Genomic DNA, 19,309 nt, shown 5'->3' with positions numbered 1-19,309 from the left:
AGTGCTGTGTATAATAAGACTCCATCCGCCTTTTTTTTTCTACGTTCAATGGCTAAAGATATTTTTGTTTACAGATCCGTACGTGAAGATCTGTCTCAACTGTCAAGGCAAACGTATCAAGAAGAAGAAGACTACGGTTAAGAAGAATACTCTAAGCCCGGTGTATAACGAAGCTCTAGTATTCGACTTGCCCGCTGAGAATGTATACGATGTCACGCTACTCGTCAAAGTTATCGATTATGACCTGTAAGTACATTTCAGTAACATAAAATTTTATAAATTTAGTCTGAGAAGCCAACTTTTCTTCTAAGTAGTCACTTGCGGTTATGCTCGATAGTTTTACTCCAAATCGAGTAATAATTACTGTGTGGACGGCAAAACTCACAACTCGAAGGCTCGCATCGAGCCGGCTCGATGGAAAATATATCGATTTAGAATAAAACTATCGAGGAACGCTGAATTTGTGGACGAATACCGAGCCGCGGGTTTTGCTCGATCGAGCAAAACCGTATGTGAGTACTTAGCATTAATGGTTGCTTTTTTTTTTTTTTATGAAATAGGGGGGCAAACGAGCAAACGGGTCACCTGATGGAAAGCAACTTCCGTCGCCCATGGACACTCGCAGCATCTGAAGAGCTGCAGGTGCGTTGTCGTCCTTTTAAGAGGGAATAGGGTAATAGGGGAGCAACACAGCGCAAGCGCTGTTTCACGCCGGTTTTCTGTGAGAACGTGGTATTTCTCCGGTCGAGCCGGCCCATTCGTGCCGAAGCATGGCTCTCCCACGTAAAAAGCAAGTAAAGTTAAAATAAAGAGAATTATCTTATTTGGAAACTCTGTTGCTGTAAGATGACCAGTAAAATTGAAGGAAAATTAATTTATAGGCTTACCCTGCAAGGATGTACCCTGCGTAATTTGTCTTATCATAAGCCGATAAAATATTCTAGAACCTATGAATGAATTTCTCCGATGGTACCTTTTTTAACCGACTTCCAAAAAACGAGGAGGTATATCCATATAACATATAGTATGTTATATGGATATTTTTTTTTATTTTTTTTATCACTTATGATTTGATTGGCAGGATCGGCCCTAATGAACTCATCGGCTGCACGGCGATCGGTTCGTCCCTGATCGGCATCGGTCGCGACCACTGGCTGGAGATGTTGGACAACGCGCGCAAGCCGGTCGCGCAGTGGTACCCGCTCAACAAGAGCCCCCCATCCAACATCAACCTGCCCGCGACGGAGCAGCACCAACAGAACGCACCGCTGAATTGCTTGAACGGAAGGTAATGATTCATGGCCGGTTTTTGTAGTTTTTTGATAGGAATTTATTAAATTTATTAAATAACGTGAAAACATAGGCCAATCAACGATGTTGTAATTGTAGAACATAATTACAAAAACTTTAGAACCCGTTCATTAATGTTAAAATTTAGGCGGTTCAATTTAGAGTCCTTATTTTGAGTTTTCATAAAATTTTAATTAGAACTGAACTTTACACGAAATTCTTCAGGACTTTTGATACGTAATCGAGGAAATAATTCTAATATAAAAAAATCTCTTACCGTCAAAATTGCCCTTAAATAGGCCAGTTAGGCGAAAGATAAGGCGAGTCACAGCTGCTCAAATAAATCGATAAAGTTTCCGAATGTTTGCAAATTGGACTGATTTAAGTAGAAGAATCTAAAGGGCGTAAAATGTATTCATTTGTTATCAAGGCCTTTTCTCAAGCTAACAGCATATTGTTTGTTTTTACTTTTTATGAAAAATTGATTCATAATACCTACATAATTTGGTTAAGCTATGTCAAGCCAGCCGTCAGAAGACGACTAACGTTGACTTAGCCCAACCAAATTGCGGAGGTCCACCATCTACCTATGAATTTTGTCTAATGGTACAACTTTGTTTTTACCAGAGTAGGTAATGAATTGTGTTTTTTACTTCGTAACTTAGTAACCATATACTAATTTAGCTTTTTATTCCAGATGAAGAGACTCTAAGAAAATTGATGGGTGAGCATCAATTTCAAGTTTCAAGGAAAGGAATGTAGTCTCGAGATGCCAAAGGTAGCTGATATATAGAAGATATATTATTGTATGTCCATTTACTGTAGAGTTGTTACTTAAAGAGTTGTAAGGAAGTAGAAAAATATATTATTATAACAGTTAGTTACGTTGATGTCATTGATGTAATATAAAAATAGAAAAAAAAAACAAGTGTCCAATATACGAGTTATCATTGTAGCACATTGTAATCCAGAATTATATCGTTTGATCAATTATTGTCAATGGTTGTAGTTGTTAAAACAGTCAACATAGATTTTAGCAGTCGTAGATGAGATGAGTTTCAATAGACGTAGTACAAGTAACTTCTAAATATTCCAATTAGTTAAAAAAGATAAAATTATTTTAGGCACATTCATTGAAATTCAATTTGCTGGTGCCCAAATTGAGAGATACAGTTTTGATTAACATATTCAAAATATTTTCGTGTTTTTAAACCTCCCTTTGATCCAGCCAGTCGGTCCATTAAATCTCAGGTCAGGTTCAAAATCGAGTTAGAGCCGCACTGTAAGCCTCCAGCGACGACGTACGTGCTTACAGACCGTTCAGTGTAATTTTTACCCCCAACAGGACTCTTATTCCAATGACATAGAGATCATTCTCATAGAAAACTGAAGGTAAATTAGTCAAAATGGTCTATATTGCTCTCAGATTACCGGCATACTCGTGCTACGCGTCATTTCATAATGACGATTTAGAGCTTCAAAGGCAAATTCTGTGAAAAGCTCTTCAATGCATTCCCAATAATGGTAAATGGCTCCATAATACCTCATTCAGTATATCTATGATCTATTTTATCACCGTTTTCCTGCCATCACGAAAATTTGAATGAAATACAGAAAATGTACAGACGTTTTATTTATTCCCTCTTGAAGGGTAAATACCTTTTTACAGGGCTGTATTTGGATCGTTGCTAAAAGCTTTTGCCTACGACTCTTTATCTGGATAACGCACACAACTTAAGCTCAAGACTAAATATTGTATTGTTATATATAAAATAAGATATATGTTGTAACGTTGATGTATCGTAGATAATAAAGTTAATAATAAAGAATTTATAGCATTAAATATAATAAAACATTCCAAAATGTATTTATGAATTTTCCAGCGTCATTTTTTTAAATATTTTTTATCAATAAAATAACTTTAGACACAACTTGCAAAGCGCTTAAAGATATATGTATATTTTTTATGACAAAAAATATTGTATAGGTCTACCAGGATTTAATGGCAAAAAGTGAAAAAATTAATTGATTCTAGCAATACCGGGGTAGTTGGAATAAAACATTTTGATCCTTTTTTTCCATAAAGCGGCTTATTTTGTTTGTGAAACATCCAATGAACAAGGATATTTTTTGAAAATCTACCATCAAAGCCATCAGATCCTGGTAGACCTATAGTACTCGTAGTTGACGCTGGAACGTTCAGATAAAAAATATGTAGAAACTGCGAATGTTTGAAACATTCCCTCACTGTCTGACAATAAGTAGAAATTTTGCCGAACACAACGCACAAAGCTTGTACTATCAGAGAAGTTGATTCCTAGGCAGTTGACGGACCTACGTCATTTGGTTGGGTTATGTCATTTTTAAAATACTAGTTTTGATCTGACGGCTAGGTTTGACGTAACCGACCAAAACATGAAGGTCTGCCACCTGCCTAGGAATCAACTTGTCTCTGAATATACATTGTACAAAGGGCATAACGGAGCGGGTAGGTGTGGGCACACCACAACAGCGATAACTTTTTAATTATTCTCGACTTGAAAAAAGTTTTGATCCTTCTATGAGGGTCTTCCAATTACGTCTTATGCTTTTATTGAATAGCTGATATGACATTGAACAATTTAAATTGGCAGCTATTATTTTTACGATTCACGATGTTGTAGACTACATTCTGCTTTAGTTTTTTTTTTACATTTTAGTGCTTTAGGTTTCGGAAGATTTATTTTTCCCTATCCGCGCCGCTATGCCCCACATACTATTACTTTAAATAAAATATGTTTAAGCTTTCTTTCGCACGTGCTTTATGACATTTTCTTGTTTTTAAAAGTTCTTCACAAACTATACAATAACTTTTCAGCTAACTTGTTAAAAATCAGTAATATTAAAATGAAAGCTTTAAAAACGTATTTTGATAAATATACTTGTAAAATGTGTATTTCTTATTGTAAAGTCTATCATTAAAATAATTCAAACATAAATTTTGTACTGACTTTACCTGCCAATCTACTTTTATTCTGTAACTCCCAATTTTGATGAAATCAAAAGTATTGAAATACTCTTTATTTCACTACGAATAATAAAGACTAAGGAATCGTAACTCTCATACTATTACCGTTTTAAAGGTTCCTTTTGATTTGTCATGTAACGTCAGCCTAGTACCGCTCAAGGTCACCTAAATATTGCAAATGTATTGAAATGTGAACCCAAGGTACACTTTTTTGACAAGTATTGTGGAGCATGTTTTTTGACGGAGTTACTATTCCTTAGTTTTTATTATTCGTAGATATTTCATTATGTATGCATTCTAATAATTAATTGACACTTCGTGTAATAACATAATAAAATTATTGATGACAGAAATTGACTACTCTAGAGTTCCAAACCCGTAATTATAACCACTTGTTAAATGATGAATTGCGGTAAACATTGAAAATACTCAAGCAGTATTTAATACGAATATACTCGTATTTTAAACTTTCTGAATTGACATATCTGATATTTAATATTGTACATATCCTTAATTATATTATATTCACAGAAATGTTTCGGTGTAATTGTCTATAACTACGTCTTAGTTTAAAAAAGTAAGTGTTATTGTACAGAAATTACTTGATGTTACTTATCATCTCAAAAATAGCTTTGTAATCGTAAAGTTTAAGGAGGGCGCGCACTGAGACAGGCCGTGCCGGGGCTCATCGCAAAAATCCGCCTCCATACAATTTGTATGGAAGCGGAAATCCGATGCGCCCCGACACAGTGTGCGATACGCGCATCCGCTTCCATACAAATTGTATGGCGGCGGATTTTTGCGATGAGCCCCGGCACGGCCCGTCTCAGTGTGCTCACTTCTTCATGGAGCATTTAGCTATAGTTCACCTGGCTTACGATAATATTAATCATATAACTATTTAATACAGTAATCTCAATTCCTTAAAGTTTTAGACACGTCACTTCTGTTTGTGAAATCCTAAGGCAATTCGTATAATATTACGTCACTAGTTAGGCGCTAGTATTACAAGCCCTTATTATAAAATAAGGGCTTATAATACTAGCGCCTAACTAGTGACGAATTATAGCATAAGCAAGATTAATTGCGTCTATCGCTCAGTATGAAATAAGCAGCGAGTGGCGACCGAACTCCCCGATAAGCTATTCGTCACTTCCTAGGCTCTAAATTATATGGATCATTTTTGATAAATCGTCACTATTGTTTTCAGCTGAAGATTGTAAATGAAACAAAATCGTTTTTATTTTAATGTCCAAAGTCCATGTTGATGCTTCGAGTTTTTATGCCATTCCTTCAAATAAGTCTTTTTAATGTTACATTCTACATTAACTTAATGTTACATTTACGAAATATTCCGTTGTAAGGGGTTTTCCAATAAGGAATTGACAACTTTTTTTAAAAATAAAATTAAAACCATTTCAGATATTTCATTATAAATTTTCAAAAAAATTTGTACCGAATTGAAGTACAATAAACATATTTTTAAATGGAACACGATTTCGCTCATAAATGGTCACCGCAGGCCCGTTTGCAGCGATGATTTTTTGAACCCAATTTTCTATGACTATTCATACATTACATTTCGGCTATTTCGCGTTTAATTTTGGCTTGAGCTCTTCTAACGGCGTCGGCTTATCCAACGACTTGACGCAGCCCCTAAGAAAAAAAACCAGAGGCGTTAAATCGCACTAAAGAGGCGGTTAATCGACTGGTCCATATTTTGAGATAACACGCTCATCAAACTTGCTCTTCAATAAATCGTTTGTAACGTTTGATGTGTGGCTTGTGTTGCCCTCCTATTGAAACCTCATGCTGTCCAAGTCCATATCTTCTAATTCGGGCCAAAATAATCAGTAATCATGGCCAATTTGCCTGTCTGCTAGGGCGAGAATCACGATCGAAAATCGGAGTTAACGCTCTTAAAATAGCGGCCACCGACTCCGAATTTCTGTAGTAAATTTTTAAGATTTGCAGACGTTGTTCGTTCGTGTACTTCACCATTTGTTCACCATGATAAAAATGTTATGTCTAATGAGTAAAATGATAGTAACAATTCGATGTAGTGAAAGGGTGCGTCCACAAAATAAATTCAAAATTGTCAAGTCACTATTGGAAAACCCTTTATAATTGTTACCACAGAAATAAATCAAGATAGAACGGCGACGCGCGTGCGTTGCTAAGGAATCGATCGTGTAAATTTTTGCTTTGCATTTAGTTAGAACAAATAACTTACTCGTGGAAAGAAACACCTCCTTTTGGACGATTCACTTTCGCACTTCTGTTTTTACAATTAGACACTGCACAATGAGGCATTTTTGCACAACCGCTCCGGTGTAATCAAGTCGAGACGTGCGCGCTGACTAAATGAACGTTCTCCACCCGCTTAGCCGTTCTATCTTGATTCATTTCTGTGATTGTTGAACTCTAAGCACGCTTGATATTTTAGAGCTAGGGAATTAGTCTCAGTAGTATTGATTATTTTAGCAGTTTGTGAATACGACAATATTTTGGCATACTAGAGCTGTTACTGTACATAAAATGTTGAAACATTATTGTTTTAAGCCCCGCATTTTGCACGCGAAAAGCATTTTAATAAGTTTCAACAGTTGCGAACAGTTGTGCTAAATTTTATATTTCATATTATGATTTAATAATGAGATGCATAAAACATTAGCGGCATAAATTAATTTTGTATGAGAATAGTTATATATCCATATTATAAATGTGTGTCGCATTAGATGATAAAACGCGAATATGTTAAAATTATATACTCGTAGGACGTAGTCGATAGTTTTGTGTTTCTAATAATCTTTTCTATTCTTTTTCTTGTTGTTTTGAAACGGCGGAAAATGACTGTTATTGTATTCTTTAGAAACAAATAATTTGGAATTGTATAAAAAAGGCTTCAACTAACGTAACCCCTTATAAATCGGTCACGCCTTCATATTAAGGCTTTTTCTGTGCAGTTTTTCTACTTTCTCGCCTCTTATGGACGAAAACTTTATATTTTCCGCCGTCAGCTTCCAATTTCCTTTCTCGTCCCATCGTTTCTTCTGTAAGGCATCGACAGTACAAGTTTGAACGAAGAGTATTTTTGTATGTAATGTATAAAGAAAAGGACTATCCCTCTGTAAATCTGTACACTGTAATATAAATACTTGTTTATGAATAAAATGTTGACTTTTTAATTTTCGTTTTATTATATCCAAACTGAATAAATTTTTATGAAGATTTTTATTACTCGATTCTTGATAGCGTTGAACTTGTCGGGGGTGAAGAAACGAAGAAATATATAAGATACAATAAGAGCTGATACATTGTCTTGTTTTTAAAAAACAAACGAGCTTTTTATTTGAAATACTGTACTATAATATGTTCTTTAATTTCGAAGATGATTTATTCAAGAACGATTACTTAACAATCATAATATCAAGAAATCCAACTTAAATATCGACAGTAAAAATGCAATCATACAAAAGTCGCGTCTCTTTTATGCCGTTCAATGAAATAAAATAAATAAGCAGGTTGGAGGGAGAGCTTCGGAAAAGCTTCGGAAAAGCTATTACGGCGTTACAGAGGAGCTACAAGCTAGTTTTAATAAAAAGAACCTCAAGCTTTGCTTTGATGCAGATAATATTACAAAGGGGATGAAACTCATTATCTCCTATAAAGCTGTAACGTACATTATATTGTCGTGTAAAAATTTTAATTAACGCGAATATTATGCTCTCAAAGAATAAAATCAAAATTGACAAAATTTATGATTCAGCAGATAATATTATATGCTGAATCATAAATCTTTTTTCATCAGACTCTAATTCTAATATTGGTTCTAATTCGAACAAAATTTGCTATTGTATTTTTGTTTAATAATGCGCTTTGTTTACACTTAAATAATATGTAAAGTAATTGAAATGGGTAAGGACGGACAACTTCTTAATAAATTAACGAATGATGCATCTGCAAGAGACTATTGTCATTCTATCGCCTTTACTGATCAGATGGCCGTTATAGGTAACCCTTTTTTTAACCGACTTCCAAAAAGCAGGAGTTCTCTCTATTCGAACGACGACTGTATATTATTATTATGTTACTTTTCCGATAAGTTATTCTGAATGCCTGTCTTTTAAATATGCCACGAAATTCAATTTGACAAGGTAAAGTTTTCGAAATTCAAATAAAAAACTTTCCCCTCTAAAGTTCGACCCGTTTGATAAAGTACGAGATGTTAGCGCGAGGTTTTCTCCTTTCAGTGTTGTTGGACTTCCGGAAAATTAGAAAGCACTTCGTCTTACAGGTTTTTGTTTAAGTTCCTAGTGTTTTAGTACAAAGTTTGTACTTTACATAACCTTGTTTAACTTTGACACTGATACCGGGATTATAAAGAAATTAAAATGGAAAAATATTTTTAACGAGCACGAAACTCGGTATTTTATACTTTTAGATATTACAAGAGCGTTTTAAAGGTATGATTTTCGACATTCTAACGTTATAAATCTGAAAGCATTGTTTTTATATAATGGCATTTCCAGCATAATTTACTGGATGTAACAAAGTCATAACACGTAAGGATGTATAATATATGTGACCCCTGTTATAAAGAGTTTAGACTGAAAGTAGCATCGCCGAAAGAGTAACTTTTTATTATAAGGGACACACTCAAATCCTAAAATATTATCACTTTGTTTTGTTACACCCTTTAGAGACAGTAATATAGAGGTTATGACCCATTAATGATACAATATGAGGGGTTCATATTCATACTGTATGGTGTAAAAATACCATCATATAGAGTCTATAACATATCTCAGCATGCCTTTACATAAACGATCTATAATATAGACCGTTTATGTAAAGGCATGCTGAGAGCTTAGCCCAAAAAATCAAAGGGCAACAACATAAGTTTTAATCGTCCTCTTAAAGACATTATCCACCCACGATTGTTTATGATCACTTATGCCGTAATAATCAAACTCACTTAACACACATCAGGTGGGCCTAATGCCCTAAAAACGTGAAAGTTACCGCGTAGGAGGCAAGGGGTGAGTAATGAGAAATCGAGCAAATTACTAGAAGCCAACTAAGTTTAGAAAATTGGATTTCGCGTTCTTGATATAGCTGAAGTTAAGTGGGTGTAGAACTGTTTGATGTTGATCTAGGACATTTATTTGATAGATTATCTGTTAATTTGGTATTGGAAATCGTCCGGGTAAGTATCTAATATTACTCTTCATGATCAAATAAACTGAAATACTTTATTTGATGCTCAAAAGTTAAATAAACTTCGCTTTTTAATTCCTGAGTAGTGTACCTACGTATTTACTGTCAAAATTCTATGAGGAAGAACCTACTTTCCAAATTTCAAGTTTGTAGGTGTGAGATTTCATGAAAAAAAATCAAACTCACTATGAATTTGATTTTATTCACTTAACTTTTAAAATATGGGCCTGGAAATCCTATATTATTTACACAAATAAAAAACGAAAAATATATATAACATGATTTAAACATACTTATCATTCTGCAAATACTTATTTGCGTTATAATTCCAGGAATTTCTTATAGCTTTGCCTCCTGAGCAAATAAATATTGGGTAAAGAGATAATGGTTTAATGTTGACTGCTTTCTTTTGTTAGTTACAGACGCAGGTAAAATCTTTTAGAATTATATTCGCGATCATTTTGAATTGACAATCTAATATATAAAATTCTCGTGTCACAGTTTTCGTTGCCATACTCCTCCGAAACGGCTTGACCGATTTTCATGAAATTTTGTGAGCATATTGAGTAGGTCTGAGAATCGGCCAACATCTAAATAAATATATATGGCAAAACAACGTTTGCCGGGACAGCTAGTATTGAAATAAGATTTTTTGCTGCCTGTTGTTAAAGTGGCAGTATCTTTTTTGCACAAAATGACTTAATTTTCTAAGCAGAGGCCGTAGCCAAAGACTCTTTCGTTAAAAACGATGACGAAATTCGTTAACAAAATGTATGTGACTTGACATTAGTCTTCGCAAGCGAAATGTCATTTAGCGATGACTTATGTCAAACCGCATAACTTTGATAACGAATTTCGTCATCGTTTTTAACGAAAGATACATTGTACGTAATCATATTTTTCGAGTCAATTACGGATATAATAATCAGTCAGAAGTGTTGTTATGAGTTTTATTTCGACTATATAATAATATATTTTCTATTATTGTTTATGTTTTATCAATTTCGGGTTTTTATTTTATAAGTATTGACTTAATCTAGGAATGAGACCCCGAGCCATTGCAGTGTTTGTCGTCGCTTTATTCAAGTCGGGTATTCACCGGGACTTATTTACATGAGGAGCACGACTGTCACCGGAATACAAAGCAAAGTCCGAAAAAAGGGAATTCAATTTGTACTGAACTTACAGCAAATAAAACTTTTAAATGTTTCTGAGAAACCCTATAAATGATACGAAAAGGTTTGGCTAAAGTTCTATTATATCTAGGTATATTAAATAACAAACTAATCTTTGTACTGTGATCAGTACATACATAAAATATGATGATAATATTGTAAATTGTAATAATTTTCATTGAAATTTGAAACCTACTTGAAACTTGGTCATTTGTTAGTGTCCAAGACTAGAGAATAAGATAAGATGTATCCATTGTTGTTAATATAATTATATCCACGTGGCTTAGCAAATCCCCAAGTTGAGTTCTCCTAAATAGGACTGTAAGTTCTGGTGATAAGGCTTATATTACTGTGATTCAGCAACACTGTATAGTTATTTTAGAAGTCAAATGAGCCATGGGAGACACGACGATACTACACGGTGATTAAAGATGTGAGAATGTTGCGTGAAGCTCTTGGGCTGTGGGCAGGAGTACTGTTGTAGGACAAAAGGATCATATTTTATGGATTACTAGCTTTTGCCCGCGGCTTCGCTCGCGTTATGAAGTATTATTATTAATTAGGTATCAAAGTCTCAGCCCGATCGGTTTAAAATTGACATAGTTTCATACAAACTTTCATCCCCTATTTTACCCCCTTGGGGGTTGAATTGATCAAAATCCTTTCTAAGTGGATGCCTACCTCATAACATCTACCTGCATGACAAATTTCAGCCCGATCCGTCCAGTGGTTTTGGCTGTGCGTGTGATCACCATGTCAGTCAGTCACCTTTGAGTTTTATATATTATAAAGATATCGATTTATTATACTATTGTACTGCTACTGCGACTCACATACTAGTGACTGTATTGTATTGAAAATTTACCGGATTAGAAAGTAACCAGAGGAGTTAACATCGTTTTGCGATAGATAATCGTAACGTTAACATTAGGGTTAATTCAGACCACAACGCGACGCGTATATGCATTTCTAAAGTACTGAATTGACAGATTTCAATTGTGTTAGAGGCATAAAGTTAATATACCTAGCGGAAAAGAGCAACAATCTCGAGCTGTCAAATGTAACCGAAATTGGTTTCATCTGTGTGTAAAAATATGTGTACGTACTACGTATTACACTTACACAAGCATGATTGAACATGATTTCTATGAGATTAAATTGTCAACGTGCGGCACGTGCCGCACGTTGACGGTGTGAGTCTCACCTCTTTTTGTGAATTTGACAGATTTGCAATACGTCTCACAGTATTGCAAATCTGTCAAATCCACAAAAAATTAATGCATCTATGCGCCACGTTGCGGTCTGAATTTACCTTTAGAAAATAGTCTAATTTAAATATTGTATATCCCAGATATTTGACATTGGATAATCAATAACGTTACAACTATGTAGCTGTCGAAATATTTTCCTGTGCACCCCTGAAAGTTCAACAAAAGCTACAGAGATCGCTGATCTTTCACCATTCTATATTTTTAACTTATTAATTTTGAGCGAATCCAAAAACATTGGCAGTGGTGGGATTCGAACCCACGCCTCCGAAGAGACTGGTGCCTTAAACCAGCGCCTTAGACCGCTCGGCCACGCTACCGTGTGAACAGTATAATGAATTAGGAAACCCGAATTCATATACTATACGAAAACTAAATAATAAGTACGTATTCAAGCCTCAAGACACGTGTTGATATAATATATTAATAGAGTAAAACGGTAAAACCTACGTGACAAAATAATGCACTTTGAACGTCGAGAAGCCGTAATTGGAGCAATAGTATTAAGTAATTTATGCAATAAGATTTAATTTAAAATTAGAATAGAACTTAAGACTACGTAATATACTGTAAGTATATGTATTTAAAGAATTCATGTAAATAAAATTAGACCACTCCAAATTATTTAATTTTGGCCCGGTTCCAATTTGAAGCTATAATTGTATTTTTCATACCAATATTTGTGTTACATAATTTCGCGTATGAAATGGAAAATAAACAATTTCTATAATTCCTAGTGTGATCCTTTCACCCACGTCCGGTGAAGTAGGTCAGACAATCAGCCGTATGTCCACCGCCATCAACGGGACATCACTGACGAAAATTCAAATAAAATGCTACTTTATGTCCTTAATTAACGGTACGAAACCCTTTATTAGGGTCCGTCGTCCATCCGTTATGACCTAGGCCAGCGATGGCAAACCAATGGCACGCGTCTTAAATTTCACAAAATTACTGTAGTACTAATTTATTCCAAAAAAGCGCCAAGTAAGAGCCTGTCCAGATAAGGCATTTTACGCGCGAGTGCGCGACTCTTCGCACGTATAACGCTTCATCTGGACAGGCAGGCTTGGGGCATCATATTTCTAAGCTTGCCTGTCCAGATTAGGCTGAGGCGTTTTACGTGCGAAGTTTATATGCGCGTATCAATTTCTATTGCATCCAGATACCGCGTTTTACGCGCGTTTTTACGCTACAAACATGGACTCAAAGTTATCACGCTCCAATCAAATATGTCCATTCGCCACGGACTCACGCGTAGTACTGGACGCTGAAATGGCACTCAAGTATCTCGACTCGCGCATTGCTCGCGCGTCAAATGATCGAGTCGAGAGTCCTGCTCGCGCAAAACGCGCGTAGGCATCTGAACGGGATATATTATGTAGCTCTAGTATTTCGAGTACGCGCGTAAAACGCCTCATCTGGGCAGGCTGTAAATACGCGTCTGGATTAAAAAGAAAAATATTATTTGATGGCATGTAGCTGAATTCACTTAAGATTTCATGTCGGTAAAAACGAAACCTATAAGCTATAGCCTAGGCACAATAGACATAACTACGGTCATACTGTGGCATTCTATTATATTTGAATTTTTGTCGGTGACGTCGTGGACGAATTGCCTCACGCCGATGTTTTGGCCGACTTTTCAGACTTTTGACTGCTCCAATGACGTGTCATTACAGTGTTCAATCTCACACGTGTTTTCACGTGAACACAATTTCCGGATACCATTTTAATATATTATATATATTTAAAAAATTATAAATAAAAGAAAAGAATATATTATATATTTTTTCTTTTATTTATAATTTTTAAAATTAAAAAATAGCTGGTGTTATGTATTAGATAATTTTAATTTTTACATGATTTGCTAATGATTTCTTACAGTTTTATAGTGGGATAGCAATTCAAGTTAGCGTAGTGCTTCGAGAGTTAGATTTTTTATGAATATCTGAATGTTCATAAAAAATCTAACTCTCCGTTCATACAACACTTCAGTTTTAACTGAAGCTACCTGTAAATCTTTGAAATCTATTGTAGCTAATCTATCTAAAAGAAGTTCGCATTTCGTTTATTAATGATACCAAATTTCTCCTTTGTTTTTTTTCTTCAGCAAAAATGCGTAAATAACTAACAATTTTTGACAAAAAGTCGATGGATTTTTGAGTCTATCCAGGATAGAGTTAAGATATTCCAGAGCAAATTATGTGATGTAATTCAGTAATTTCATGGAATTTCTGTTTTCCTCGTCTTATGTGTCAGCACTGTGCTGAAACAAACGGCCCTGGCCTACTTTTCCTAATATTAGGAGATCCTTATCCCAAATGTTCGCAAGTTTCTAGAGTCCTGTTGTTTAATATTGCTTTAAGTAGGACTGAGTTATTTAATAAATAGCTGATATATTATAGTTCTTTGTGGAAATTAAATAAATGATTTTAAAGTTCTATTTTATAGTCGTCTTATAAGATAAATTGGGTTATGGTAAATCCTAAAAGTTTAATTTCGCTGTCGAAATAATCCAATAAAGGTGATCTTTAGCCCGGCCGCACATTATACGACATTTCTGATCAGAAACAGTTGAACGTCCGCGCTGTCTCTTACATTTTGTACTGAGCCGAGTGAGCTCGAACTCGCCGGAAGGATATTTCGGATAGTGTGCGGGGTGGCGGTCCGGCAGAATTCAAATGTTTCTGATCAGAATTCGGACAATGTGCGGCCGGGCTTAATCCTACTATTAAATAAAACACATTATATACTTTTATCAGCCCTATCGGCTATCAGCAAATAACTTACATGCGTGACAGAAATTCTCGTAAATTGAAATATTTCTTCTGTATCCCATTACGTTTTAAAATTAAGATGGACGATCAAAATCGAACATTTTAATTAAATGTAACGTTGAGTCTCATTACTGTCTCGTTGACACAGTCTAAATTTAATTAAACTCGGCAAATAAATATTTGTCCTCCGTTACCGTGGCGTAGGCGAGTAATATAATTGATGGAATTTTCGAACCCTTTTTCATCTTATTGCAATTTAAGTCTTATTAGTTATTATTGGCCCACTGTGTCCTACTGCTGAGCAGAGTCCTGCCGTCTTTTATTCCATAATTCGCGATCTTGTGATGTTCCTGGCACCGCACCACCTTTTTTGGGTCGGCTATATTACGCTGACCAGTCGGTAGGCTCTCCGAAACTATAGACGCACCCACCTGTCCGGATGCATAAGGGAGACGTGCCCGGCCCAGCTCCATTTTAGGCTAGCTGCCTTTCTGCCTACGTCAATGAGCTTCGTTTGGGAACGCAGGGTGGTATTTTGGACGTAATCGATCCTTTTTACACCTAAGATGCTGCGTTCCATAGCTCGTAGGTACTCCGAGTCGGGACTTTTGTGAAACTGTCAAAGACCATGATTGGGCGCCGTAGGTCACAGGCAAGATACACAATATTATGTTCACGAGCTTACGTTTTAGGCAAAATGCAAGGTTCCCTTTCAAAAGATCTTTCATAGAACAAAAACTTTTCCATGCTTTTTAATACGTTGGTCTACTTCCTTATCTTGTCTGTTCTTGAAAGATGTAATTTGGCTTAGTAAACGTACTCGTCGAAGAGTGTATCTCATCTACCTCCACCTTACATTTCGCGCTATTTGACATGATCTTCGTCTTCGATTGATTCATTTGAAGTCCCGCCTCGAGGGCTGCCGTGTTGCGGTTTTCTTCCTTTAGGGTTTGGGCTGACGTGGCAAACAGAACTATATCATCAGCCAGCGAAGGTTTGTAAGCCTTTTATTGTTGACAACAATACCCGATTGTCTCCGATATCGAGACTTTTTAAAAACCTGTTTTAAGGCTCTCGTGAAAAGGCGTGGATACTGGATAGTGGATAGATTGGATCGCCCTGTTTGACACCCCTTTCGATGGAAAATTTTGGCTTAGGCTTATTGTTTATTAATTTTCCGTACACGCGCCTTAACTTTTATAGGTTAAATTTATACCTTTTGGTTGTTTGACATACGAATAAGTGATAGATAATATTCTTATTAGTTATTTTTTAGCACTAGGTAGGTCTCAGCGAGTGTTAGTAACAAGCAAAGTGGCTCTTTGCTTATTATGTAGGGCGTTTCGTGCTAGTCAACAAAGGGTCGATGATGCCTCACATAATTGCAAAATAATTATATATTGTAATATGGGCGACCACCACTATATACAAAATAAAATATTTTAAATGCGAAAGTGTGTATGTCTATCTGTAACCTCTTCACGCCCAAACCGCTGAACTGATTTTGCTAAAATTTGGTATGGATATACTTAAATATCGGTAAAGGACATAGGCTACTTTTTATCCTGAAAAACATATAGGTTAAATTTGGCGCAGTGGAGTTGCGGGCGTCATTTAGTACAAGATATGTACCTACGGAAGATGCAATTCACCTCGCAACTCCGATTAATGATGAATTGTTTTTGTTAATATAAGCAAGTATTTTCACATAATATATATAGTACCTTGATAAATATTCCAGGTTTTACCGACACTTTCTATCGATAAGATATCGACTGTTTGAGGACAAGACCCTAACAAGCTGATCCCCAATCAATCGTGGTTATTGTGCCGAAGACGTGAGGGAACTGCCAACAAGGGTTCCCTAATATTGATCCAAATGATCAACGTTTCTTCCAGGGCGAGTGATGGATCACATAATCAGATTTACGCACGATCGTGCCTAATATTATACTTGATTATACTATGTGACTTAACGACGTGTCATACGAGTATTAAGTGATATAACAATTTTTCAGTTACTTTTAGCTTGTTAATTAGTGATATTAAAATCTCTGATTAATTTTTTGAAAACTTTATTAACTGTTTATGATTATAAATAAACTATCAATCTTTAAAATATAACTCAGCGGTATTAAGTTCTTGTGATATAACTATAAAGACAGTTAATTTTATGTCTAGTTTATAAGCAGCTTATTTTATATCCATCTCCTCCGGCGGTTAAAATGTTTATAAAACTTCCTTAGCTTTGTGGCATAAAGAAATATTGCGGGAATAAAGCTTTTGCGTGAAACATGATATTATCACACCATGTATACTAATATTATAAATGCGAAAGTGTGTCTGTCTGTCTGTTACCTCTTCGCGCTCAAACCACTGAAACGATTTGGCTAAAATTTGGTATGCAGAAACTTTAAGGCCCGGGATAGGACATGGAATTCCTATCCAATGGAAAAATCAATATTATTCCTCTCAGAAAAATGTGCGGTTACCGCACGATAATCGAATTTTGGCGCAATGGAGTTGTCAAATATCATCATCATAGTACTATCACAGAAGTTGATTCCTAGGCAGATGGGGACCTACGTAGTTTGGTCGCGTTACGTCAAGCCCAGCCGACAGATCACAATTAACATTGAATTGATGTGATCCGACCAAATGACGTTGGTCTGTCAACTACTTAGGAATCAATTTCCTCGATGGTACATAATAGAAATAAATACAGTAGGCCGCTCAAATCCGAACACGCGCAATAGTGCTTTCAAGGTACTGGATGTAGTAAGGGAATTATAATTATTATACTTTGTATCATTAGACACGGCGAAGTTACAACTGTATATTATATTATGTTATGAATTGTGATAATATCACACAGATTTAAGATAAATAACTTTTCCATTACGCTATTACATACTCAAACAACCCTTAAAATCATATAATACCTCATCTCGTATTCAAAATAATATATTATGTATACAAACAAAAATCATCCCTTGTACGCACTTGTCCGTAATACCGCGTATAATATACTCACCCTTTCGAGTGCTATCCCATACTTAACTAAAGTGTTGGCAATTTACATTGGGAAAACCCAAATAGATCAAAATCATGTATAAAAGGTACAAAAACTTTCATATTACGGATACATTGAGGATCAAGCAATGAATATTGTTTATTGTTGAAGGAATTATTTCATTAACTTGGTACTGCTAAAATAAAAAAATTAAAACTCTGAAGCGGGGTATTTACACTCATTTTTGTGACTCGGTCAATGTTTAAATATGGTGTTTGCCAATAACCACGCAGTTAAAGTTTCTAAATCCGACACAAATAAAATTGGAATAAAATTTTAAAGCCGCTTTACCGTTTTACCAACATATAAAATAAGCACTTCTGCATTCTATGACCTTCACAAACTATGAACTAAGATGTAATTCAGATTGTCAATAATAGGATGTAATATAAACTCAGAAAATCTTATTGGAATGCTTTCTGCAGTTTGAATTCCCTGAAGATTCTCAGAATACTATTCCAGGATCTTGAACACAATATTCCTTTAGTATAAGTTTAATCAAAGTAAATGATGGAACTTGGAAACGTGACAAATATTCTTTGGTTTTGAGTATACTATCAGATGTAAAATACTAAAGACGATCCACACTTATTATGGTATTTAAATAGGTACGAAAACTTTGTAAAGCGAGGGTTTTGTAAACCATTTTATCAAAATATTTATTGTAACACATAAAAACATAATGTATGCAAAAGAGTCACGTGCTATAAATTAAGTTCTGCACTCTCTTAAATAGAGTCCGTGTATGTAAACATTGTCATGTAACTCCACTAACTTAATTAATTATTACGTATGTACTGTTACGAGGCTAGGAAGTTAAGGCGACGCCTTGATAATTTGGCTGTAGCGATATCGATTTTTCTCAGCAATGACTAAAGAAAAAGAAATTAAAGTTCATTGTCAGTATTCATCATGTCTTAGTCTTTGAATTACTCATAGCATAACACGATTGGTCAACTTGTATAACACAGAATAATCAATCAAAAATTCCTCTGTAAAAAAAGGATTCTAATTTTGCCAACAGAGGACAGTGATTTAAGCTTCCAAAATTTGTACATAGATTGGTTCAAGCGTACACTTTAATTTGCCCTTAACTTATATGAAATATATTTATGGTTTATAAATTATGAGAAAAAAACCATTTTCTCGCTTACGCCATTTCCATTTCTTGTTTTCTATGAGAAAACAAGAAACCGGCCCGGCCTCTCATAGAAAACAAGAAAACAACCAATCTAAAACATATCCAACACGGTTTTTTACTTTAACGCAGCGTCACCTTAAATAAATAGCTACAAATTAAACAAATGTGTAATACCGTTTACAATGTTACAAAAAGTCCTTTTCATTTGTAAAGCCCTAGAGGTAACTAGACAGGTCCGCTCGGGTCGCAGAAGATAAAGTCTGTTAATTATGGCTGCCACTTTTGGAACGAAGTTCCTTTTCGCACGTTTGGCGTAAAGGAGGCCAGACAGAATGATATATTTTGACCTCGACAC

The 19,309-nt window shown here is 35.2% G+C and overlaps 1 protein-coding gene and 1 non-coding gene across 2 annotated transcripts in view; one reads left to right on the top strand and one right to left on the bottom strand.

Moving 5' to 3' along the window:
• LOC121726317 (synaptotagmin-10-like) overlaps positions 1 to 2,355 on the top strand; it is a 121,450-nt gene extending 119,095 nt beyond the window's left edge. Inside the window, exons 9-11 of the mRNA XM_042113631.1 lie at positions 75 to 246; positions 1,082 to 1,288; positions 1,988 to 2,355. Coding sequence (XP_041969565.1) covers positions 75 to 246; positions 1,082 to 1,288; positions 1,988 to 1,991 — 383 coding nt within the window. The 3' untranslated portion in view covers positions 1,992 to 2,355. The remainder of the gene's footprint in view (positions 1 to 74; positions 247 to 1,081; positions 1,289 to 1,987) is intronic.
• A 9,843-nt stretch (positions 2,356 to 12,198) lies between these two features.
• Trnal-aag lies at positions 12,199 to 12,280 on the bottom strand. The gene has a single exon. It is a non-coding gene; the product is annotated as a tRNA-Leu (tRNA).
• Between the last annotated feature and the right edge of the window lie 7,029 nt (positions 12,281 to 19,309).

The sequence above is a fragment of the Aricia agestis genome, chromosome 4 (assembly GCF_905147365.1).
Source record: "Aricia agestis chromosome 4, ilAriAges1.1, whole genome shotgun sequence".
NCBI classification, from domain to species: Eukaryota; Metazoa; Arthropoda; class Insecta; order Lepidoptera; family Lycaenidae; genus Aricia; species Aricia agestis.
Note: the sequence above shows the minus strand (reverse complement) of the source record. Positions and strands in the feature narration are given on the sequence as shown.